General features: G+C 47.3%; 1 protein-coding gene across 3 annotated transcripts; it reads right to left on the bottom strand.

Annotated features, from left to right (window-relative positions):
- Positions 1-343: 343 nt before the first annotated feature.
- ZNF786 (zinc finger protein 786) lies at positions 344-21210 on the bottom strand. Of its 3 annotated transcripts, XM_024250409.3 has the most exons (6): positions 21036-21111; positions 14213-14421; positions 11078-11204; positions 7611-7734; positions 4759-4911; positions 344-2905 (listed from the first exon to the last, which is right to left on the bottom strand). In XM_024250409.3, exons 4-6 carry the CDS (start codon positions 7639-7641, stop codon positions 855-857), a joined length of 2235 nt encoding a protein of 744 aa, XP_024106177.2. In that variant the 5' UTR covers positions 7642-7734; positions 11078-11204; positions 14213-14421; positions 21036-21111; the 3' UTR covers positions 344-854. The 3 variants fall into 3 exon arrangements, with proteins under 3 accessions (XP_024106177.2, XP_054416686.1, XP_002818673.4); XM_054560711.2 differs by lacking the exon at positions 7611-7734; XM_002818627.5 differs by lacking the exons at positions 7611-7734; positions 14213-14421 and having other exon boundaries at positions 21036-21210.
- Positions 21211-24872: the final 3662 nt, after the last annotated feature.

The following is a 24872-nucleotide window of genomic DNA, read 5'->3' on the forward strand; positions in this document are numbered from 1 at the left end:
GCCCGCCTCGGCCTCCCAAAGTGCTGGGATTACAGGCGTGAGCCACCACCCCTGGCCTAATTTTTTTTTTTTTTAGACAGTGTCATGCTATGTCATCCATACTGGAGTGCAGTGGCACCATCATTGCTCACTGCAGCCTTGACCTCCCTGGGCTCAGGTGATCCTCCCACCTAAGCTTCCGTAGTAGCTGGGACTACAGGTGTGTACCACCATGCCTGGCTAATTTTTGTATTTTTGGTAGAGACAGGGTTTTGCCATGTTGCCCAAGCTGGTCTCAAACTCCTTGGCTCGTGATCCTCCTGCCATGGCCTCCCAAAGTGCTGGGATTACAGGCATGAACCACTGTGCCTGGCCTAAATTTACTTTTATAACAATTACTTTTTAAAATGTCAGAACTTCCTTGTAATTACACACATATATTTTTATATAAATGCACAAAGGTAATCACATCTTATCTGGATTTCTGTGTGCACTTTTTCTTAAAAATGTTAACAATCACATATAACCTCATAGAAATTGTTTTCTTTTGCAGATGCCTCCTTTTTCATAAAATTATGTCCTTGTTTTATAATGCTGTCTTTTCCAATATAGCCGGGATCACGCCACTGCACTCCAGCCTGGGTGACAGAGCAAGACTCCATCTTGGAAAAAAAAAAAAAAGAAAGAAATATAATTGGTGATGTTTCTGAAGAGAAAATCCTTTGTGGTTCTTCATATTCTTAACTTGCATGACACTCTTGCTCAAAGAAGGACACCTGCTCCTAAAACCCGTCTACCAGCGGGTCTGGCTACTGTTGCTGTGGATGCCTGGGCAGTACCAATCCTGCTCAACGCTTTGGATGTCCCACTCTGCCTCAACTCCAATCGGCTTCTATCATTGCAAACAGTTGGCTGAGCCTTTTCTTAATGTCCAGTTCATTTGGAGCAGGACAGGATTTTGTGTGTACTCTGATGTGCTCTGCAAGCTTAGACTTGTAAATGAAGCCCTTTCCACAGTCGCCACAGGCAAAGGGCCTCTCGGGCCTGTGGATGCGCTGGTGCCTCAGCATGTGTCCCCTTTCCCGGAAGTTCTTGTCACACTCAGGGCAGTGGAAAGGCCTCTCCCCTGTGTGCAGGCCCTGATGGCTGAGCAGCTGCGCCTTCAGGCGGAAACTCTTGTCACACTTGGGACACTGAAAAGGCTTCTCTCCCGTGTGCGTCCTGATGTGTTCGATGAGCTTGGAGTGCTTCACAAAGCCCTTGCCACACTCACAGGAGAAAGGCATCTCCCTGCTGTGCAGCAGCTGGTGGGCCTTCATGTCGGCCTTCACGCGATAGCGCTTGTCGCACTCCGGACACTGGAAGGGCCTCTCTCCCGTGTGCAGGCGCTGGTGGCTGAGCAGCTGCCCCTTCAGGCGGAAGCTCCTGTTGCACTCCGGGCACTGGAAGGGTCTCTCCCCGCTGTGCACGCGCAAGTGCTCCGTGAGCTTGGATTGTCTGGTGAAGCCCTTGCCACACTCCCCGCATGAGAACGGCCTCTCCTTGCTGTGCGTGTGCTGGTGGGCCTTCAGGATGCCCTTCAGGCGGAAGCGCTTGTCGCACTCCAGGCACTGGAAGGGCCTCTCCCCGCTGTGCACTCTCAAGTGCTCACGGAGCTTGCACTGGTGGGTGAAGCCTCTGCCACACTCGCTACAAGAGAACGGCCTCTCCCCACCGTGCCGGAGCCGGTGGGCTCTCAGCATGCTCTCCAGGCGGAAGCTCAGCCCACACTCTGGGCACTGAAAGGGCTTCTCGTCCGTGTGCAGCCGCTGGTGCCGCAGCAGCTGTCCCCTCTGACGGAAGTTCCTGCCACACTTGGCACACCAGAAAGGCTTCTCTCCGCTGTGGACTCGAATGTGCTCCGTGAGTTTACACTGCTTGGCGAAGCCCTTGCCACACACCCTGCAGGAGAACTGTCTCTCCCCACCGTGCGCGTGCTGGTGGACCCGCAGCAGGCGGCGCAGGCGGAAGCGCTTGGTGCAATGCGGACACTGGAAGGGATTTTCTCCAGTATGCGCCCTGCAGTGGCTGGCGAGTCTGGCGCTCATAGGGGAGCGCTCGCCACACTCCGAGCAGGAGCAGGGCCCCTCTGCGCGGTGCTGCAGCGCCTCCGTGTCCCCTTCCTGGTGGCCGCTCCCCTCCTGGGGCAGGCGCGAGCCTGGCTTCTGTCCCGAGTGCACACTGCTGGAGGCCCCGCGGCCTTCTCTCCAAGAGGCCGGCCCCTCCCGGCTGTGCTGGCACCGGCGAGCCTGCGTGCTGTCCACTGGGAGGGAGCCCTTGCCGCATGGGGTGCACTGAGCAGGCTTCTCCCCCTGCTGCGGGAGGCGGTGGCTGGGATGGGCCAGCTCGTGTCGGAAGCACATTTCACCGTCAGCGCTCTGGAAGGGGCCCCTCCCCGTGTGGGCCGCCACATGGCGCAGCAGACACAGCTTCCGGCGGAAGCTCTTACCGCACACGCCACACCGGAAGTGCCTCTGTACCCGAGGGCTGCTCCACGGCATCTGCGTCTCCGCCCTCTTGTTGAATTTCTCCCAGGCCCTACGTGTCCGGTCCTTTGAGTGGCCTCTCTGGTGCATTACTAAATGGTTGTTCTCCCAACAGCTTTCCCCACAGACAGGACAAGGGTGCTGGGTGCTCTCCCAGGTGGGGACGTCCCACAAACCAGGAAGATCCAGATTTCTGGGACCTGGGATTCCTTCTTTTAGGGTAGATTCACTGGGGCCGTGGGCTAGTGGCGGAGGAGCCCTGGCGTCGTGTCTCTGTGGGCTCCCGAGGGTGATGCCTTGGTCAGGCCTGAAGGAAACAAAGGATCCAAAGGAACACTGGCTCTCAGGATCTAATTGGAAATGGCTTTTAGTTTTTCCTGAATTCACAGCCTGCTGGCTTCCTGCAATCGAAAACAAAAATTCAGTCGGTATTCCTGTCTGCAGCACTACTAGCGATTCTCACAGTCAAGTGACCCACAAGAGTGCCTTGTGGTGGCCTGGGAACCCAGCTTCCACTGAGCTACCCAACCATGCAGTGTGGTCTGTCTCATGGCCGTGAGTTTGGTGAGTCTGCTGAAACTAAACTGAACAGACATATCTTTGGATAATATTGAAAAAAGGAAAATATAGGTCGCAAATATAGAGTGTAAGCTCTGGAATCAGTCTGCCTAGTTTTGAATCCTATCTGTCCACTGTGTAACCTTTGTCAAGCTAATCTCTTTTGGCTTCAGCTCCTTCTGTAAAAACATGGAAACAAAAGTATGTAAGATTACTGTGAGAATTAAATGAGTTAATGTGCATGAGGTGCTTAGCATGGTGCCTGGCATAGTGCATGTACTCTGTAAGTGTTGACTGCTCTCATGACTTCAGGAAAGCCAGTGTACAGACACACCTGGAGTCCTGAGCTGGAACCCTGACTAATACCACAGTTAAACGTGATCCTTGAGCCATCCTGTCTCTAAGACCTGGAAGCAAGGCTTGGGCCTGTTCCTCTCTCCCTGCCCCCATTTCTGCCAATGTTTAAAGAAAGTTTCTTGGAATAATTAATAGATGGTAGAAAGTTAAGTAATTTGTGGGGAAAAACCTTCACTTTCGAAAGAAGCACCTAAAAACTAAAACTATTTGACAAGATTTCTTGAAATGATGCTCCTGTTTGACTTTTTCATTCTGTACTTTAAGAATCCAAAAATCTCAGACTCTCTCATCATGACAAGAAATGAAAGAGAAGAGCTCAGGTTGAAGTATTCAAGTAGACAACAGTCTCAGAAAGGAAGCCACGTTAGTCACGAAGATCTGGATAACCATGGGCCAGGCATGGTGGCTCACACCTATAATCCCAGCACTTTGGGAGGCTGAGATGGGAGGACTGCTTGAGGCCAGGACTGCTTGAAGCCAGGAGTTAAGACTGCAGTGAGCTATGGTCAGCCACTGTGCTCCAGCCTGGGTGACAGAGCAAGATCCTGTGTCTTAAAAAAAAAAAAAAAAATCTGGATAACCAGTTTCTGCTGAGTTCTTACTATATAAACTGTCTCTCAATATATATGCACATATATTTATATATATTTATGTATACATTTATATACATATGTATATACTATATATGTATATACACATATATATATATGTGTGTGTGTGTATATATATATATATATATATATATGTTTTTTTTTTTTGAGACTGAGACTTGCTCCGTCGCCCAGGCTGGAGTGCAGTTGCATAATCTCAGCTCACTCACTGCAAACTCTGCCTCCCAGGTTCAAGTAATTCTTCTGCCTCAGCCTCCTGAGTAGCTGGGATTACAGGCACCTGCCACCATGCCAGGCTAATTTTTTTGTATTTTTAGTAGAGTAAGGGTTTCACCATGTTGGCCAGGCTGGTCTGGAACTTCTGACCTCAAGTGATCTGCCCGCCTCGGCCACCCAAAGTGCTGGGATTACAGGCCTGAGCCACCATGCCTGGCCTAACACTATATATATTAACCAATTCAATCCTGTTAACATGGGTACTTTCATTTTATAGATCAGGCATTGAAATACCAAAAGGTTCAATAACTTGCCCAAGGTCACCAAGAAAAAGCAAGATCCAGACATAGACTCTAGAACCCACATTCCTAACCATTATGCTTTACTGCCTTTATCTAGAAGATAAGAGTCATCAAACCTCAGCTCGCCCAAACAGGATGACAAGATCAGAGAAGAGAAACAAATCTGAACACGGTGTCTCAAGGTTGGGGCCCTGATTTCTTAATACTCACCCCAAAACAGCTGTTCCTCAAAACCTGGATCAAAATGCATATCAACAGAGGAGCAAATTATGTTTCCTGATTTCTGTGATTCTCTCCATTTCCTGAAAGGCTCTCCCCCGTGTTCAATCCAGGATATTAGTTCTGGTTTTGGAAGTCCATCATCTGCACAGAGAAGTCAAGACAGGGTAGTTTGGCTTCCTGAATTTAAAGCACACTAAGTTTCTAAATTTCTCAACATTCACTCCTGGGACAAAGTATGAGAACAACATGTCAAAAAAAAAAAACAAAACAGGTTTACACAAAGATGAAAAAACTGCCTACACATCCTAACAATGCCTCCTAGTCTGTCTGGGCATGTTAGATCAGGTATGTTGTTTTAATTTTGTCATGGTCCCCACACATTTAGCAATGATGTATTTTGTCCAAAAACAAAATGGCTAATGCTATATATATATATATGTTTTTAATGTATTTATTTATTTATTTATTTTTTGAGATGGGGTCTCACTCCGGTTGCCAAGGCTGGAGTGCAGTGGTGCAATCATGGCTCACTGTACCCTCGGCTTCCTGAGCTTAGGTAATTCTTCAACCTCAGCCTGGGACTACAGGCATGCACCACCAGGCCAAGCTAATTTTCGCATTTTTAATGGAGACGGGTTTCACCGTGTTGCCCAGGCTGGTTTCAAATTCCTGTGCTCAAGCAATCTGCCTGCCTCGGCCTCCCAAAGTGCTGGAATTACAGGCGTAAGCCACTGCGCCCAGCCTTCAATATTCTTAATAGTGATTTAATAACAGCCAAATCATAGGGTCCAATTTTAAAGCAAGTTGGTTACGGCAAAAATGCGGTCAAAAAGGAGTTTTTAAAATAATGCTTTAAGTTTTTATTACTATTGTTTTAGATAGGGTCTCACTCTGTTTCTCAGGCTGGAGTGCAGTGGCATGATCACAGCTTACTGCAGCCTCAACCTCCTGGGCTCCAGTGATCTGCCCACCTCAGCCTCCTGAGTAGCTGGGACTACAGGCAAGAGCTACCACGCTGGCTAATTTTTTTTATTAGTTTCTGAAATGGGGTCTCACTATGTTGCCCAGGCTAACCTCAAACTCCTGGACTCAAGTAGTCCTACCCCACCCTGGCGTCTCAAAGTGCTGCGATTACAGGCATGAGCCACCACAACTGGCCAGTGGTTTAACGTATTAGAAATATTTCTGGCACATGGAGAAGGAGAAAAATATACAACAACCTGCATGCCATCTAACTTTGTCAAATCCTACCATGCTGACATACTTCAGGTTTTTTGTTTTTTTGTTTTTGATAGGGTCTCACTGTGTCTCCCAGGCTGAAGTGCGGTGGTGCAATCATAGCTCATTGCAGCCTCAACCTCCTGGGCTCAAGTAATCCTCCCACCTCAGCCTCCTGATAGCTGGGACTACAGGCGGGAGCCACCATGCTCAGCTAATTTTTAAATTTTTTATAGAGACAGGGTCTCCCTAGTTTGTCCAGGCTGGTCTCAAACTCCTCAGCCCAAGATATCCTCCTACCTCAGCCTCCAAAAGTGCTGGGATTATAGGGATGAGCCACCATGCCCAGTCTACTTCAGGTTTTTTGAAGATATGAGACATTACACAGTTTAAGCCCCTGTATGTCCCTCTCCAGAGGTAAGCACTACCTTGAATCTGGTGTACATTATTCCTATGCATGTTCTTATTTTAAAATATATATGTATAAATAAAATGTTGCTGGGTTTTTGTTTTGTTTTTTTGACAAAGTTTCACTCTTGTTGCCCAGGCCGGAGTACAATGGCACGATCTCAGCTCACGGCAGCCTCCGCCTCCCGGGTTCAAGCGATTCTCCTGCCTCAGTCTCCCGAGTAGCTGGGATTACAGGCATGCGCCACCACACCTGGCTAATTTTTGTATTTTTAGTAGAGACAGGGTTTCTCCATGTTGGTCAGGCTGGTCTCAAACTCCTGACCTCTGGTGATCCGGCTGCCTCGGCCTCCCAAAGTGCTGGGATTACAGGCGTGAGCCACTGTACCCAGCCTACATTGCTGGTTTTAAACTTTACACAGACCAGGCCGGGCGCAGTGGCTCACGCCTGTAATCCCAGCACTTTGGGAGGCCGAGGCGGGAGGATCACGAGGTCTGGAGTTCAAGACCAGGCCGGGAGCAGTGGCTCACGCCTGTAATCCCAGCACTTTGGGAGGCCAAGGCGGGAGGATCACAAGGTCAGGAGTTCAAGACCAGCCTGGCCAATACGGTGAAAGCTCATCTAATACAAAAGTTAGCTGGGTGTGGTGGTGTGTGCCTATAGTCCCAGCTACTCAGGAGGCTAAGGCAGGAGACTTGCTTGAACCTGGGAGGTGGAGGTTGTGGTGAGCTGAGATGGCACCAATGCACTCCAGCCTGGGCAACAGAGCGAGACTCCATCGTGAAAAAAAAAAAAAAAACTTTACATAGACCATACCACATTGTACTGCAACTTGCTCTTCTCTCCTCAAATTATATTTTGAAAATCTCTCCATTTTGGAACACTTGGCTTCATTTGTTTGATAGTCTTTGATTATATGAATATATCACAGTCTGTCTTTTTCTTCTGCTCCCTGGCATGCCTCTATGAATACACACATAAGCACTGACAGTTCTTGAAGTGAATTGCTGTATCATAGGATAAGTATGTCTTCAACTTTACAGAATGTTACCAAATTGCTCTCCAAAGTGGCTATGCTGATTGACAATCTCAATAGAGTAGGAATGTTCACTTTGCTTCACATCTTGACAACACACGATGCTATCAGATGTTTTACTATCTCTAACATAGTACCACATAATAAGTCTTGCTATCTGATAAGACAATCAGTCACCTTCCATCTTGTTCCATAAGACTGTCTTCATTATTCTTGTCTTGGTTCTCCCATGTTCTTTAGGATCAGCTTATCAAATTCCACAGAAAGCTCTATTGGGATTCTGACTGGACTTGCTTTGAATCTATAGATTCATTTGGGGAGAGAATTGACAGAAGGCAGAAAGATCCATGTAACTGACTATTAGATTAAGAAAATGGGTGGCCGGGCGTGGTGGCTCACACCTGTAATCCCAGCACTTTGGGAAGCCAAGGCGGGCAGATCACGAGGTCAGGAGATTGAGATCATCCTGGCAAACATGGTGAAACCCCGTCTCTACTAAAAATACAAAACAATTAGCCGGGCGTGGTGGCAGGCGCCTGTAGTCCCAGCTACTCAGGAGGCTGAGGCAGGAGAATGGCGTGAACCCAGGAGGCAGAGCTTGCAGTGAGCTGAGATTGCGCCACTGCACTCCAGCCTGGGCGACAGAGCGAGACTCCTTCTCAAAAATAAATAAATAAATAAATAAAAGAAGATGGGTGTTCTCCTAGCCGGCCACAGTGGCTCACGACTGTAATCCCAGAACTTGGGGAGGCCAAGGCAGGTGGATCACTTGACCTCAGGAATTCAAGACCAGCCTGGGCAACATGATGATGATGATGGATAATCACAAGGATATGATGAAAGCATGAGAAACAGTCGTGGCCCAACAATGAAACAAATTAAAATGTAGCATAATTTTGTCTTTTTTTTTTTTTTTTGAGATGAAGTCTCACTGTCTCCCAGGCTGGAGTGCAGTGGTGTGATCTCGGCTCACTGGAGCCTCTGCCTCCTAGGTTCAAGCGATTCTCCTCCCTCAGCCTCCCAAGTAGCTGGGATTACAGGCATGCACAACCACACCCAGCTATTTTTTGTATTTTTAGTAGAGATGGAGTTTCATCATGTCGGCCAGGCTGGTGTCAAACTCCTGACCTCAAGTGACCCACCCACCTCAGCCTCCAAAGTGCTGGGATTACAGGCGTGAGCCACCACACCTGGCCAAAATGTGGCATAATTTTGAACTGATAAGAATGAAAAAAATAGAATCCATTTGATCTTGATGCTTGGAACATTCTTATTAGGCTGGCACAGGGTTAATGGCATAGAATTATATTTTTGCCTCTATAGATTCATTTACTGTAACTGATTCTTCAGTAACAATGAAAATAATGTAATGTTTTCAGTTACATGTTTTAGAAACAATCCATACATACAGCCTGCAAAAGTTAACTATGGTAGGCCAGGCACGGTGGCTCACGCCTGTAATCCCAACACTTTGGGAGACTGAGGTGGGTGAATCACCTGAGGTCGGGAGTTCGAGACCAGCCTGACCAACATGGAGAAACCCCATCTCTAGTAAAAATATAAAATTAGCCGGGCGTGGTGGTGCACACCTGTAATCTCAGCTACTCAGGAGGCTGAGGCAGGAGAATCGCTTGAACCCAGGAGGCGGAGGCTGCGGTGAGCCGACATGGTGCCATTGCACTCCAGCCTGGGCAACAAGAGTGAAACTCCGTCTCAAAAAAAAAAAAAAAGTTAACTACGGTAACAGAACAGAATATAAATATTAGAAACTTCACAATATAAAGGAAGTGGTATGGCTGTTGTCAACTGGCAGAAGAGATGAAGGGAAGTACTAGAGAACTAATTATCTTTATATACTGAATGAGTCAAGAGATGAAAATGATGGAATACAATCTAGAATCTTAAGCATATTATTTTAAATTATAAAGCTGACCAACAGAGGCACAAAAACTATCAAAAACTGGGGAGAAGAAGATAGAAGAGGGATTGTATAAGTGAACTAATGCCTAATTTTTCATAGTAATTAATGCTGTCTAAACTCGATAAATCAAGTTACTGTAAGCATATTTAGATTGGAGGAAGCCACTTTAAAAACTAAAACAAAAATGGTTAAAAGTGGTTGCCCTCACGTGGTTAACTGAATGTGGAGATAAGAATGGAACAGGGGCCGGGCGTGGTGGCGCACGCCTGTAATCCCAGCACTTTGAGAGGCTGAGGAGGGCGGATCATGAGGTCAGAAGATCGAGACCATCCTGGCTAACACGGTAAAACCCCGTCTTTACTAAAAATACAAAAAAATTAGCCGGGTGCAGTGGTGGGCGCCTGTAGTCCCAGCTACTCGGGAGGCTGAGGCAGGAGAATGACGTGAACTCGGGAGGCGGAGCTTGCAGTGAGCTAAGATCGCGCGGCTGCACTTCCAGCCTGGGGGACAGAGCGAAACTCCGTCTCAAAAAAAAAAAAAAAAAAAAAAGAATGAAAACAGAGACTTTGATCTTTCACTTGATGCTTCTCTGAACAGACTGATGTTTTAAAAATGATATTTGATAAATGAAATATAAAAACCAAATAAGCAAAAAGGACATCCAATACCATACCCAGGCCAGAGACAGCTACTCTTTTTTTTTTTTTTCCTTTTTGGGACGGAGTCTCACTCTGTTGCCAGGCTGGAGTGCAGTGGCGCGATCTAGGCTCACTGCAACCCCCGCCTCCCAGGTTCAAGTGATTCTCCTGCCTCAGCCTCCTGAGTAGCTGGGACTACAGGCGCCTGCTACCACGCCCAGCTAATTTTTGTATTTTTAGTAGAGACGGGGTTTCACCATGTTGGCCAGGATGGTCTTGATCTCTTGCCTCGTGATCCACCTGCCTCGGCCTCCCAAAGTCCTGGGATTACAGGCGTGAGCCACTGCGCCCAGCAGAGGCAGCTACTCTTAAAACACTTCAGGCCAGGCGCGGTGGCTCACGCCTGTAATCCCAGCACTTTGGGAGGCCAAGGCGGGTAGATCACAAGGTCAGGAGATTAAGACCATCCTGGCCAACATGGTGAAACCCTGTCTCTACTAAAAATACAAAAATTAGCCGGGCATGGTAGCACGCACCTGTAGTCCCAGTTACTCAGGAGGCTGAGGCAGGAGAACTGCTTGAACCCGGAAGGCAGAGGTTACAATCAGCCAAGACTCCAGCCTCGGCGACACAGTGAGGCTACGTCTCAAAAAAACAAACACTTCATTGTACAACCTTCCAAAATAGCTTTTCTGAAGTATTTAGACCCCACTGTAAAAGTTGTGAGGTAGGGATATCCTAGGTTAAAGATATACAGAGCACTTCATGAATGTGTGCTAGGTGTGCTCCTATGTGGACAATCATGGCATCCTAATAGTAAGTCATGACTAAAGGCCCCTTATAAATAATATTTAGTCACCCAGACCACCTTACATTGTTCAAATATTCTCATGCAACAATGTCTACCCTTGAGTAAAGATTAACAATGTTGACAAAAGTATTAACAATAGATTGCAGGGTAAAAATACCCTTCTGAGTTAAATTTCTGAGAAATCTTGCTACCTGAGAAACAGGAGCATCAAGTGACTGTGACCCCTTACAGGATCCAGTTCCATGACCTACCCACAAAGGTGAACAGGTCTTACCTAGAGAGATGAGAGTCTCATAATTGCTTCTCATCACATGCTTGTAAAGCTCCTTCTGCCATGCCTCTAGATCCTGCCATTCTTGCTCGGAGAAATAAATGGCAACATCCTCAAAAGTCAGAGGTAGCTGAAATTGTAGACATAAGACATATGCATTCATGGTTGCTTCAAAATGACTCCAGCTTCTTCTCCTTGTTAATTTAAAAGACTTCTGCAGTGGACAAATGTTTTTGGTTGTTCAGCAGCTTCTTCCTGGAGAACTACGCCTTCCTCTACTCCAATTACATCGTTCTGCTGTTAACCACTACATCCCCCTCTCCACGTTTCATTATGCTTGCTGAAAGTATATATACATATGTAGAGTATGGAATTTTTTTCTTTACAAAATGGGAACAAGTCACTTTGTAACTTCATTCACTTAATATGTCACAGACCTCTTTCCAGGTCAATAATATATATTGAGGCAAACTCATTTTTTTGGTAAAGTCGCACTATATTCCATGAGTAGATATACCCCACTGATGGGACATATCGTTTGTTTCCCTTATAAATTACACTATTCAGCCAGGTGTGGTGGGTCATGCCTGTAATCCCAGCACTTTGGGAAGCTGAGGGGGGCAGATCACGAGGTCAGGAGTTCGAGATCAGCCTGACCAACATGGTGAAACCCCGCCTCTACTAAAAATACAAAAATTAGCCGGGTGTGGTGGCATGCACCTGTAATTCCAGCTACTGGAAAGGCTGAGGCAGGAGAACTGCTTGAACCTGGGAGGCAGAGGTTGCAGTGAGCGGAGATCGCGCCACTGCACTCCAGCCTGGGCGACAGAGCAAGACTCGGTCTCAAAAAAAAAAAAAATTAGTGTTCTCATGTGCTTTCTATGTATTAGTGCTTTTACTTCTTCAGGATAAAGTATAAAAAGGAGAACTACTAAATCAAAGAGAATACACATCTTCAGTTTTAATAGATATCAGATTGTCTTCCAAAAAGAATCCAGCACATTTACCCTTGCTATTAACATGAGACTTCTTGTTTCTTTACACCTTTGCCAGCACAAGATGTCCTAAAACCTTATTTTTTGCCAATGTGGGGTGGCAAGTTGTATTTCAGTATTTTAATTTACATTAATTTGTAAGGCTGGAAGTCCTAGCCACAGCAATCAGGCAAGAGAAAGAAATAAAGGGCATCCAAATTGGAAAACTATCTCTGTTTGCCGATGATATGATCCTCCACCTAGAAAATCCTAGAGACTCCTCCAAAAGACTCCTAGATTTGACAAATGAATTCAGCAAAGTCTCAGGTAACAAAATTAATGTATATAAATCAGTAGCACTGCTATACACCAACAGCGACCAAGCTGAGAAATCAAGAACTCAGTACCTTTTACAATGGCTGGAAAAAACAATAAAATGCCTAGGCATACACTTGACATGGTTTGGCTGTGTCCCCATCCAAATCTCCTGTTGAATTGTAATCCCCAGGGTTGGAGGAGGGGCCTTGTGGGAGGCGACTGAATCATGGGGGCGGACTTCCCCCTTGCTGTTCTCATGATAGCGAGTTTTCACAAGATCTGGTTGTTTAAAAGTGTGTAGCACTTGCCCCTTTGCTGTCTCCTGCTCCAGCCATGAGAAGACCGTATGATTGTAAGTCTTCTGAGGCCTCCCCAGAAGCAGAAGACTAAGAGTTACTAAGGTTTTGAATTTTATTGCTTTTCTAAAAACTGCATTAGAAAAAATTCAATGTATGCAAATGTTTAGTATTGTTTAATATTTGTGTTTATTATGGTTGACTTGGATAAATGGATACTTCCTGAGGCTCACAACTAGGAGTATGTAAATTACATATTTGTTAATTTAAAACACTCTAATTAGATAAGCATACATCCCACCTTTTATTGAACTGCCATTGTTATTGCCATATGTCCTTATTTTCTATGGGTATTAAAGTTTATCTTGTTTCAATCTTTTTTTTTTTTTTTTTTTGAGACGGCATCTCGCTCTGTTGCCAGGCTGGAGTGCAGTGGCATGATCTTAGCTCACTGCATCCTCCACTTCCCAGATTCAAGCAATTCTCCTGCCTCAGCCTCCTGAGTAGCTGGGACTAAATGTGTACACCACCACACCTGGCTAATTTTTTTGCATTCTTAGTAGAGACAGGGTTTCACCATGTTGGTCAGGCTGGTCTCCAACTCCTGACCTCAAGTGATCCACCCACCTTGGCCTCCCAAAGTGCCGGGACTTACAGGCATGAGCCACCGTGCTCAGCCTAGCCATTTTTTATTTTTATTTATTTATTTTGAGACGGAGTCTCACTCTCTTGCCCAGGCTGGAGTGCAGTGGCCTTATCTCGGCTCACTGCAACCTCCACCACCCTGGTTCAAGTGATTCCCCTGCCTCAGCCTCTTGAGTAGCTGGGATTACAGGCACACGCCACCACACTGGGCTAATTTTTTTGTATTTTTAGTAGAGACGGGGTTTCACCATGTTGGCCAAGCTGGTCTCAAACTCCTACCTCAGGCAATCTGCCCAGCTTGGCCTCCCAAAGTGCTGGGATTACAGGCATGAGCCACCGCGCCCAGCCAGCCTAGTCATCTTTACTTTTTTTTTTGAGACGGAGTTTTGCTGTTTTGCCCAGGCTGGAGTAAAGTGGCATGATCTCAGCTCACTGCAACCTCCGTCCACCAGGGTTCAAGCAGCTCTCTTGCCTCAGCCTCCCGAGTAGCTGGGATTATAGGCGCCGGCCACTACGCCCGGCTAATTTTTGTATCTTTAGTAGAGACAGGGTTTTGCCACGTTAGCCAGGCTGGTCTTGAACTTCTGACCTCAGGTGATCCACCCACCTCGGCCTCCCAGTGCTAGGATTACAGGCGTGATCCATTGCACCCGGCCAAAGTTTATTTTTTATTTATGTATTTATTTTAAATTTTAGTTTCAGGCATACATGTGCAGGTTTGCTATATAGGTAAATCGCGTGCTGTGGGGGTTTGGTGTGCAGACTGTTTCATCACCCAGGTAATAAGCATAGTACCTGACAAGTAATTTTTCAGTCCTCATTCTTCTCCCACCCTCCACCTTCAAGTAGACCCCAGTGTCTGTTATTCCTGCTTTGTATCCATATATACTCAGTGTTTAGCTCACCCTTGTAAGTGAGAATGGCACTTTGTTTTCTACTCCTGTGTTATCTCACTTAAGATAATGGCCTCCAGCTCCATCCATCTTTCTGCAACGGATACAATTTTCGTTTATGGCTGCATAGTATTCCATGATGCATATGTACATGTTCTTTATCCAGTCTGCCATTGATGGGCATTTAGGTTGATTCCACATCTTTGCTATTGTGAATAGTGCTGCAATGAACATATGCAAACATGTGTCTTTATGCAGAACATTTTATATTCCTTTGGGTATATATTCAATAATGGGATTGCAGGGTCAAATGGTAATTCTGGCTGGGCGCGGTGGCTCAAGCCTGTAATACCAGCACTTCGGGAGGCCGAGGCAGGCAGATCACCTGAGGTCAGGAGTTCTAGACCAGCCTGGCCAACATGGAGAAACACCGTCTCTACTAAAAATACAAAAAATTAGCTGGGCATGGTGGCACGCGCTTGTAATCCCAGCTACTCAGGAGGCTAAAGCAGGAGAATCGCTTGAACCTGGGAGGCAGAGGTTCCAGTGAGCCGAGATGGCACCTGCCTGGACAACAGAGCAAAACTCCATCTCAAAAAAAAAAAAAAGGTAATTCTGCTTTGAGAAATCACCAAACTGCTTTCCACAATGGCTGAACTAATTTACATTCCCACCAGCAGTGTATAAGTGTTCTCTTTTCTCTGTAACCTTGTTTTTTTTAACTTTTTTAATAGCCATTCTGACTGATATGGTATTGATTTGCAGTTCTCAAATGATTAGTGATGCGGAGCATTTTTTCATAAGCTTGTTGGCCATGTGTATGTCTTCTTTTGAGAAGTGTCTGTTCATGTCCTTTGCACATTTTTTAATGCAGTTGTTTTTTGCTTGTAAATTTAAGTTCTCCATAGGTTTTGGATATTAGGCCTTTGTCAGTTGCATAGTTTGCAAATATCCCATTCTGTAGGGTGTCTGTTTACTATGCTGATAGCTTCTTTTGCTGCATAGAAGCTCTTTAATTAGGTCTCATGTTTCAATTTTTGTTTTTGTTGCAGTTGCTTTTGGAGTCTTCATCAGGAAATCTTTGCCAGGGCCTATGTCCAGAATGCTGTTTCCTAGGTTATCTTCCAGGGTTTTTATAGTTTCAGGTTTTACATTTAAGTCTTTAATCCATGTTGAGTTGATTTTTGTATATGGCGTAAGGAAGGGGTGCAGTGTCAGTCTTTTGCATATGGCTAGCCAGTTATCCCAGCACCATGTATTAAATAGAGAGTCCTTTTCCCACTGCTTGTTTTTGTTGACTTTGTACAAGATCAGATGATCATAGGTGTGTGAGGTGTGTGGCATTATTTCTGGGCTCTCTATTCTGTTCCATTGGTCTGTATGTCTGTTTTCTTATCAGTACCATGCTGTTTTGGTTACTGTAGCTTTGTATAGTTTGAAGTCAGGTAGTGTGATGTCTCCAGCTTTGTTCATTTTGCCTAGGACTGCCTTGGCTATTTGGGCTCTTTTTTGGTTACACATGAATTTTAAAATAGTTTTTTCAGCCAGACACTGGCTCATACCTGTAATCCCAGTAATTTGGGAGCCCAGGAGTTTGAGAACAGTCTGGGCCACATAGCTAAACCCCATCTCTACCAAAACAGTAACAAAACCCACAAAAATTAGCAGGGCATGGTGGCACATGCCTGTAGTCCTAGCTACCTGAGAGGCTGAGGTGGGAGAACTGCTTGCGTCCAGGGTTTCACCATATTGGCCAGGCTGGTCTCGAACTCCTGACCTCATGATCTGCCCGCCTCAGCCTCCCGAAGTGTTGGGATTACAGGCGTGAGCCACCACTCCCGGCAATATAGTTTTTTTCTAATTGTCATTGGTAGTTTGATAGGAATAGCAATGAATCTGGAAACTGCTTTGGGCAGTATGGCCATTTTGACAATATTGATTCTTCCTATCCATGAGCATTAAATGTTTTTCCCTTTGTGTTATCTCTGATTTCTTTGAGTGGTGTTTTGTAATTCTTGTTGTAAAGATCATTCACCTCCTTGGTTAGCTGTATTCCTAGGCATTTTTGACTAGATGTGAATGGGACTGTGTTCTTGATTTGGCTTTTAGCTTGGATGTTGTTGTTGCATAGGAATGCTACTGATTTTTGTACACTGATTTTTGTATTCTCAGACTTTGCTGAAGTTGTTTATCAGATCAAGGAGCGTCTGGGCACACTATGGGGTTTTCTACATATAGAATCATACAGTCTTCAAACAGGGATAGTTTGACTTCCTCTATTTCTATTTGGATGACTTTTATTTCTTTCTCTTGCCAGACTGCTCTGGCTAGGACTTCCCATCTTTTTGTTACATTCATTATGAAATTTAGAGTTGAGTTTTAAAAACTCTAATGACTCCTTTAAATGTGTCTTAGTCTGTTTAGTATTGCTGTAAAGGAACACCAACGTGGGGTAATTTTTAAAGAAAAGAGGTTTATTTGGTTCACAGTTCTGCAGGCTGTATAAGAAGCACATCACCAGTGTCTGCTTCTGGCGCAGGCCTCAGATGGCTTTTGTTCATGGCGGAAGGTGAAGGGGCTGGAGTGGCTCACATCTGTAATCCCAGCACTTTGGGAGGCCAAGGTGGGCAGATCACCTGAGGTCAGAAGTTCGATACCAGCTTTGCCAATATGGCTAAACCCTGTCTCTACTAAAAATACAAAAATTAGCCGAGCATGGTGGCAGGGGCCTGTAATCCCGGCTATTTGGGAGGCTGAGGCAGGAGAATCGCTTGAACCCAGGAGGCAGAGGTTGCAGTGAGCCAAGATCACACCATTGCACTCCAGCGTGGGCGACGGAGCAAGACTGTGTCTCTCACACACACACACGCACAAAAGGTGAGCTGGCATGTGCACAGATCACATGGCAAGAAGAAGCAAGACAGAAGGGGGGATGTCAGGCTCTTTTTAACCAGCTCCCTCAGGAACTAATAGAGGACAGCACCAAGACATTCATGAGGGATCCACCCCCCATGACCTAAATACCTCCCATTAGAGCCCACTTCCAACACTGCAGATCCATTTTTTTTTTTGAGATGGAGTCTTGCTCCATAGCCAAGGCTGGAGTGCAGTGGCGTGATCTCGGCTCACTGCAACCTCCACCTCCCAGGTTCAAGCAATTCTGTCTTGGCCTCCCGGGTAGCTGGGACTACAGGCGCCCGCCACCACGCTCGGCTCATTTTTGTATTTTTAGTAGAGACGGGGTTTCACCTTGTTGGTCAGGCTGGTCTCAAACTCCTGACCTCAGGTGATCTACCTCCCAAAGTGCTGGGATTACAGGCTCGAGCCACTGTGCCCAGCCACAAATCCAATTTTGACATGAGGCTTAGGGACAAATATCCAAACTGCAGATACAGCAACACTTAAATCAGAAATTCATTATTTTAAGTTTAAGGAAATATAGTCAATACTGCTATAATGCTTGTTTTGAAACGTGAATTTGTTCCAACATGATTGATATATTAGGAGACAATATATTACAAAATTTTGCATTTGCTTATGTGCAATTCTGTCTATAAGAAACACTAGATTAGTGGTTCTCAATCAGAACAATTTTGTCCCCTGGCGACATTTTTTATTGTTATAATGTGGGGAAGCGGGGCGGCCTACTGGCATCCAGTGCGCAGCAGCCAAGAATAGTGAGTGATAAACATCCTACGATGCACAGGACAGCCTGCAAAACAGAAAATTATCCAGCATAGGATGTTAGTAGTGGCAAGGGTGAGAAACTTTGTACTATATGAACAAACAGAACTGGGCTGCATAGACATACACAAAATGCACACATGCAACACACTTCAAACATCAGATTACCCTGTGTTATGAGCTCTACCTATTCACCTCCAGGGTCACAACTTTCCATCTCATTTCAGATAACCTTCCTTTCACCACTTCACAATAGCTCACAAACTGCAACCCTTGCTATGCCCACTTCCACAAGCACATTTCAAGTAGTTCTTTCAGGTTTTTTTTTTTTTTTTTTGAAACGGGGTCGCACTCTGTTGCCCAGGCCAGAGTGCAGTGGTGCCAACACAGCTTACCATAGCTTTGATCTCCTGGGCTCAAGTGATTCTGTTGCCTTAGCCTCCCAAGTAGCTGGGACCACAGGGATATGCCACCATGCCTGGCTAATTTTCTGTAGAGAGGGGTCTCACCATGTTGCCCAGGCTTATTTTTTTTTTGTCTTTCTTTCTTTCGAGACCGAGTCTTGCTCTGTCACCCAGGCTGGAATGCATTGACGTGATCTCAGCTCACTGCAACCTCTGCCTCCAAGGTTCAAGTGATTCTCCTGCCTCAGCCTCTCGAGTAGCTGGGATTACAGATGCCCCCCACCACGTCCAGCTAATTTTTTTATTTTTAGTAGAGACGAGATTTCACCATGTTGGCCAGGCTGGTCTTGAATTCCTGACCTTAGCTAATCTGCCCGCCTCGGCCTCCCAAAGTGCTGGGATTACAGGAGTGAGCCACCGTGCCTGGCCTGCCCAGGCTTATTTCAGGCAGTTTTTAAGGCAATTAAGATAATTTATTAATCATTAAAGTGCATAAAACTGCTTTTAGGTTCTTTCAACACATCACTGATGTAAGTTTGAGTATTGTATGTGTAACATTTCTCCCAATAAGCTCTGTGGTTTTTATTGCACAATTTTGCATAGCACTATGATTTTTAGAAATGCATATGCTGTATTATTGCAGAACTGAACATATGTTTATACTTCTGTATTAAAGATACTCATTCTCTCCTCTTCTCTGATTAAAATTCCTTACTTTTAAAACTTTTTTTAATTTTTAGAAGTTTAAAGATCCAGAAAGTTACAGAGAAAACTATAAGCATCCTAGTATTCACCACTGACTTAACAAGTTTAACATTTTTCTTCAGAGTTCCTTTTAATGAAATAGAATGTGACAGGTGAAACTCAAGTTCTTGTGGTTCCTCTCTTCAATCACGTTCTGATATTGTCACATTCTCCTTCCTTTGTAAAGGCAAACATAATATGGGAACTTTCCAATTCATTTTAATGCATATATGTATCTGTAAATATTCAGTATTACTTTGTGTCTTTTATACATAAATACTTTATACTTATATTCTTCCCTCAACATTTTGGGATCTGGCCCTGCTGAGTTTTTTTTTTTTTTTGCTGGGGGCAGAGTCTTGCTCTGTCGCCCAGGCTAGAGTGCAGTGGCGCGATCTCGGCTCGCTGCAAGCTCTGCCTCCCGGGTTCACGCCATTCTCCCGCCTCAGCCTCCCGAGTAGCTGAGACTACAGGCTCCCACCAACACTCCCGGCTAATTTTTGTTTTTGTATTTTTAGTAGAGACGGGTTTTCACCGTGTTAGCCAGGATGGTCTCGATCTCCTGATCTCGTGATCCGCCCGCCTTGGCCTCCCAAAGTGCTGGGATTAGAGGCGTGAGCCACCACACCCAGCCCTGTTGATTATATATGTAGCTAATTTATTTTAATTTTGTATAGTGTTCCACCGTCTGAATGTCACAAGTTTGTTTGTTTTTGAGATAGAGTCTCGCTCTGTCGCCCAGGCTGGAGTGCAGTGGTGCCATCTCAGTTCACTGCAACCTCCACTTCCCGAGTTCAAGCAATTCTCCCTACCTCAGTCTCCCGAGGAGCTGGGATTACAGGCGCCCGCCACCACACTCAGCTAATTTTCGTATTTTTTAGTAGAGACGGTTTTTCGCCATGTTGGCCGGGCTGGTCTTGAACTCCTGACCTCCACTGATCTGCCCACCTCGGCCTCTCAAAGTGCTGGGATTACAGGCGTAAACCACCGCGCCTGGCCTGAATGTCACAAGTTTTAAAATCCATTCTTTTACTCATTAATAATTTATTTTCAGGTCTGTGATTTGGCTGTTTATATCCTTTCCCCATATATATAGGTATGTACATATTTTTGGAGACGGAGTTTCGCTCTTGTTGCCCAGGCTGGAGTGCAATGGCGCAGTCTCGGCTCACTGCAACCTCCGTCTCCTGGGTTCAAACAATTCTCCTGCCTGAGCCTCCCGAGTAGCTGGGATTACAGGTGCCCGCCACCATGCCCGGCTAATTTTTTGTATTTTTAGTAGAGTTGGGGATTCACGATGTTGGCCAGGCTGGTCTCGAACTCCTGACCTCAGGATCCACCCGCCTCGGCCTCCCAAAGTGCTGGGATTACAGGCGTGAGCCACCGCGCCCGGCCTAATTCATTTAATAATCAGCAAAAATCCTCAACATTAAAGTTTACAAGATAAGAATACCCTCCAAACCTCGATTTTAAGAAACCACTAACTTAATTTTTTGTATCCTCTTCTACTCCTCCCAACGTATCATCTTACACTCAATACAAATCACGCTAGAAAATAAATTCTGACATTGAAGCCCCCGCCAAACACCACTTCAATCATTCGGAATCTTAAATTTTTTGCAACAGTTGTTCTGATTTCGGTGACTATGAGGTAAAACTGGCTGACCTGTAACATCCACCTCTGGCCCCAAACCTTTCTATCCTTTCCGCCGTACGCTCCCCGCCCGCCCGGCATCCTCGCCCATGCTCCGCCCCGCTCCTAGGTCGGCCTCGGTCCACGCTCGGCTTTGTCCAGGGGTTTGGCTACGGACAAGCCGCGGGAGCGGAGGCCACCGGCTCACCGCAGGGCCCGGAATCCACACCCCCAGCAGAAGCGGCCTGCAGACTCCGTCCTACCCGTGCACCGCGGGCACTCACGGGGACCCCAGGACACGGGCGAGCCCGGAACCCGAGGACCCACCACGACCCCGAAACCGGGCGTCCAAACAGGCCAGCCCGCTTACCCGAGGCGGCTCCGCCATGGTCCCCGCGGTCCCGCCCGGCCTTGGCAAAGCCGACCGTCTCCAGCGGCTCCGCGGGAACCGGCCCTGCCGCGCACTGACTCCCCTCCACTCGGCCCCAACCCGACTCCCACGCACAGCCCAGGTGGCCCCCAAACGCATTGCCGGCCGGGCGCGGTGCATGCTGGGACCCGGCGCCCGGCCGCGTTTGCCGCTCCGCCCTACAGCGCCTCCTGCGGGCTGGAGAAGCGGCTCTGCCTGAGCGTCGGTCCTCAGAGGAGGGACCGAGGGGCCCGGGCGCCCTCAGAGCAGGCCGCAGCACGCCCGTCTTTGAGGGACCCTCGGATTCCCTGGATCTGGGGAGGGTGGCGGTCAGTGACAAGCTGAGGAGCTGACTGGAGGGGAAACGGAGCGGCAGGACATGGAGAGATCAGGGACAGGGACAGGGAGACGCGCTCCACAGAAACCCAGACTGAGAGGCAGCGAGAGGGGAGCGTTCGGTGCGGTTCCTCCCAAAGCCGCCCCCGAGACAGGCTTCGTCTGTGAGGGGGTCCCGGGAATCCAGCGAGGCCGGAAAGTGGGTGGGGGGCGCGCGCTGCCCGCAGTGGCCCGGGGCATCCGTCCCGCCGGGGGCGCGGAGGCCGTGGGGGCCCCGTGCTTGTCCCGCCGGGGACGCGGAGGCGGGGTCCGCCCACCAGGACCGGTCGCCGTGGGTCTAGATCCCTTCTGGGCTACCCAGGCGGCCACGCTCCTTCCTTAGCAGAGAACGGCCTTGGGCAGAGACCCCATGCGCAAGCCACCCCGGCCTCAGGGCCGCCTGCAGGGACTCAGGGTGGCCCAAGGCTGCGGCCGGGCACCCCCGGCCCCGGCAGGAGACAGAGACAGAGTGGGAGGAGAAGACGGAGGAGGCATGACACAGGGCGTGAGAAACACGAGAACGCAAGAACAGGGGAGAAGTGGGAAGACGCAGAAGGGGAAACCAGGAAGAGACAGAAAGGAGAGGGCGAGGAAGGGGGTGGCGACTGTCCCCAGAAAATCAACCTCGCATTCTGTGTTAGTCATGTCTTAGGTGTCAGGCTAAAGTAGCAAAGGAAAAGTGTGCAGTTGGGAGAGGATGTGCATAAGAAATAAAATAGTCTCTGCATAGGCTGAGGAGCGTGTACACATCTGTGTTTGCCACGGAATCGTGAAATGTACATGCACCTTACTGTTTAACGTTTTTTATTTTTTACAACTGGTATACAGTACAATTTTTTTTTTTTTGGAGACAAAGTCTCACTCTGTCACCCAGGCTGGAGTGCTGTGGCGCAATCTCGGCTCACTGCAACCTCTGTCTCCTGGATTCAAGCAATTCTCCTGCCTCAACCTCCCGAGTAGCTGGGATTACAGGCACCTGCCACCACACCCGGCTAATTTTTGTATTTTTAGTAGAGACGAGGTTTCACCTTGTTGGTCAGGCTGGTCTCAAACTCCTGACCTTGTGATCTACCTGCCTTGGCCTCCCCAAGTGTTGGGATTACAGGCGTGAGCCACCGCGCCTGTTTTTTTTTGTTTTGTTTTGTTTTTGAGACAGAGTCTTGCTCTGTCGCCAGGCTGGAGTGCAGTGGCAGGATGTCGGCTCACTGCAACCTCTGCCTCCTGGGTTCAAGCGATTCTCCTGCCGCAGCCTCCCGAGTAGCTGGGACTACAGGCACGCGCCACCGTGCCCGGCTAATTTTTTGTATTTTAGTAGAGACGGGGTTTCACCATGTTGGTCAGGCTGGTCTCGAACTCCCAACCTCAGGTGATCCTCCCGCCTCGGCCTCCCGAAGTGTATACAGTACAATTTTTTAATGCATTCTGCTATGAACTTTTTTTTTTTTTTAAGACGAAGTCTTGCTCTTGTTGCCCAGGCTGGAGTGTGCAGTGGCACGATCTCGGCTCATTGCAACCTCTGCCTCCTGGGTTCAAGTGATTCTCCTGCTGGCCGGGCGCGGTGGCTCACGCTTGTAATCCCAGCACTTTGGGAGGCTGAGGCGGGCGGATCACGAGGTCAGGAGATTGAGACCATCTTGGCTAACACGGTGAAACCCCGTCTCTACTAAAAATACAAAAAGTTAGCTGGGCGAGGTAGCGGGCACCTGTAGTTCCAGCTACTCAGGAAGCTGAGGCAGGAGAATGGTGTGAACCTGGCAGGCGGAGCTTGCAGTGAGCTGAGATCGCGCCACTGCACTCCAGCCTGGGCGACAGAGCAAGACTCTGTCTCAAAAAAAAAAAAAAAAAACAAGTGATTCTCCTGCTTCACCCTCCCGAGTAGCTGAGATTACAGGCGCACGCCACCATGCACGTCCCGCTAATTTTTTGTATTTTTAGTAGAGACGGGATTTCACCGTGTTAGTCTGGATGGTCTCCATCTCCTGACCTCGTGATCCGCCCACCTCGGCCTCCCAAAGTGGTGGGATTACAGGTGTGAGCCACTGCACCCTGCCATGAACTTTTAACTATTAACTTTTTTTATAACTTTAAGTTATATAGAAGTATAACTTCTATACTACTACATAGAACTCCAAATTTTAACATATGTATAAACATGTAACTGACATCATAATCAGGCTGTTGTAGAACCCCAAAATCAGGCTTGTGTACCTCATGGGCAGCTGAGGCCAAACACTGAGACACCGGTGCTTGGAGATGCAAAAAGGTTTAATTGATTTGGCCAAAGCGAGAAGGCAGCAGAGCAAATCTCTAAAATCTGTCTTAACTAAAGGAAGCAGGGAGTTTTTATGGGGCTAGAGAGTAAGGGAGAGGGAGTTTCAGGGAGCCAAGGGGGAAAGTCTGTGTTTCTTCAGTCTCTGATAACACCTTGAGCAATCAGGCTTCTGGGCGTCAGGCGCTGGCCGCAACGACCCTGAAGGCATTCCCCCTGCAACAATTTTTCATGACTCTGAAGTTATCTCCTCCTCCTTGACAACCAAACAGTACATCAACAGTATGTAATTATATTGTGAGAACAGGGAATATTGGGCAAAAAGCAAGTGGTTAAAACATGCAAACAAGCAAGGGCCTGATCAGAATTTTCATTTATTCAGTCCTTAAGAACTGCAGAATGCTGAAGTCTCAAGGGGGCCGGTTACAAGGCTATTGGAAGTTTCATCACCCTCTAAAATGCCCTTAAATAGCCTTTTTTTTTCTTTTTAAAAAAATTATTGGTGTGGCGCGGTGGCTCATGCCTGTAATCCCAGCACTTTGGGAGGCTGAGGCAGGCGGATCACCTGAAGTCAAGAGTTTGAGACCAGCCTGGCCAACATGGTGAAACCCTGTCTCTACTAAAAATACAAAAATTAGCTGGGCGTGGTGGCACGTGCCTGTAATCCCAGCTACTCGGGAGGCTGAGGCAGAAGAATCACTTGAACCCTGGAGGTGGAGGTTGCAGTGAACTCAGATCACACCACTGCACTCCAGCCTGGGCAACAGAGCGAGACGCCATCTCAAAAAAAAAAAAGAAAAAAAAACTAGCCAGGCATAATGGCAGGTGCCTGTAATCCCAGCTACTGGGAAGGCTGAGGTGGGAGAATCACTTGAACCCGGGAGGCAGAGGTTGCATTGAGCCAAGATCACGCCATTGCACTCCAGCCTGGGCAACAGAGCAAGACTCTGTCTCAAAAAAAAGTGTAGAGACAGGGTCTTGCTATGTTGCCCAGTCTGGTCTCAAAACCCTGGCCTCAAGCGATCCTCTGCCTGGGCCTCCCAAAGTGCTGGGATTATAGGTGAGAGCCGCCGTGCCCAGCCATCTTGTAATGTCTTTTGATCCACCTTCCTTCCTATATCTGTAACCCCTAGCAAGGGCTGATTTCTGTCCCT

Source organism: Pongo abelii, chromosome 6, assembly GCF_028885655.2.
Source record: "Pongo abelii isolate AG06213 chromosome 6, NHGRI_mPonAbe1-v2.0_pri, whole genome shotgun sequence".
Taxonomy (NCBI): Eukaryota; Metazoa; Chordata; class Mammalia; order Primates; family Hominidae; genus Pongo; species Pongo abelii.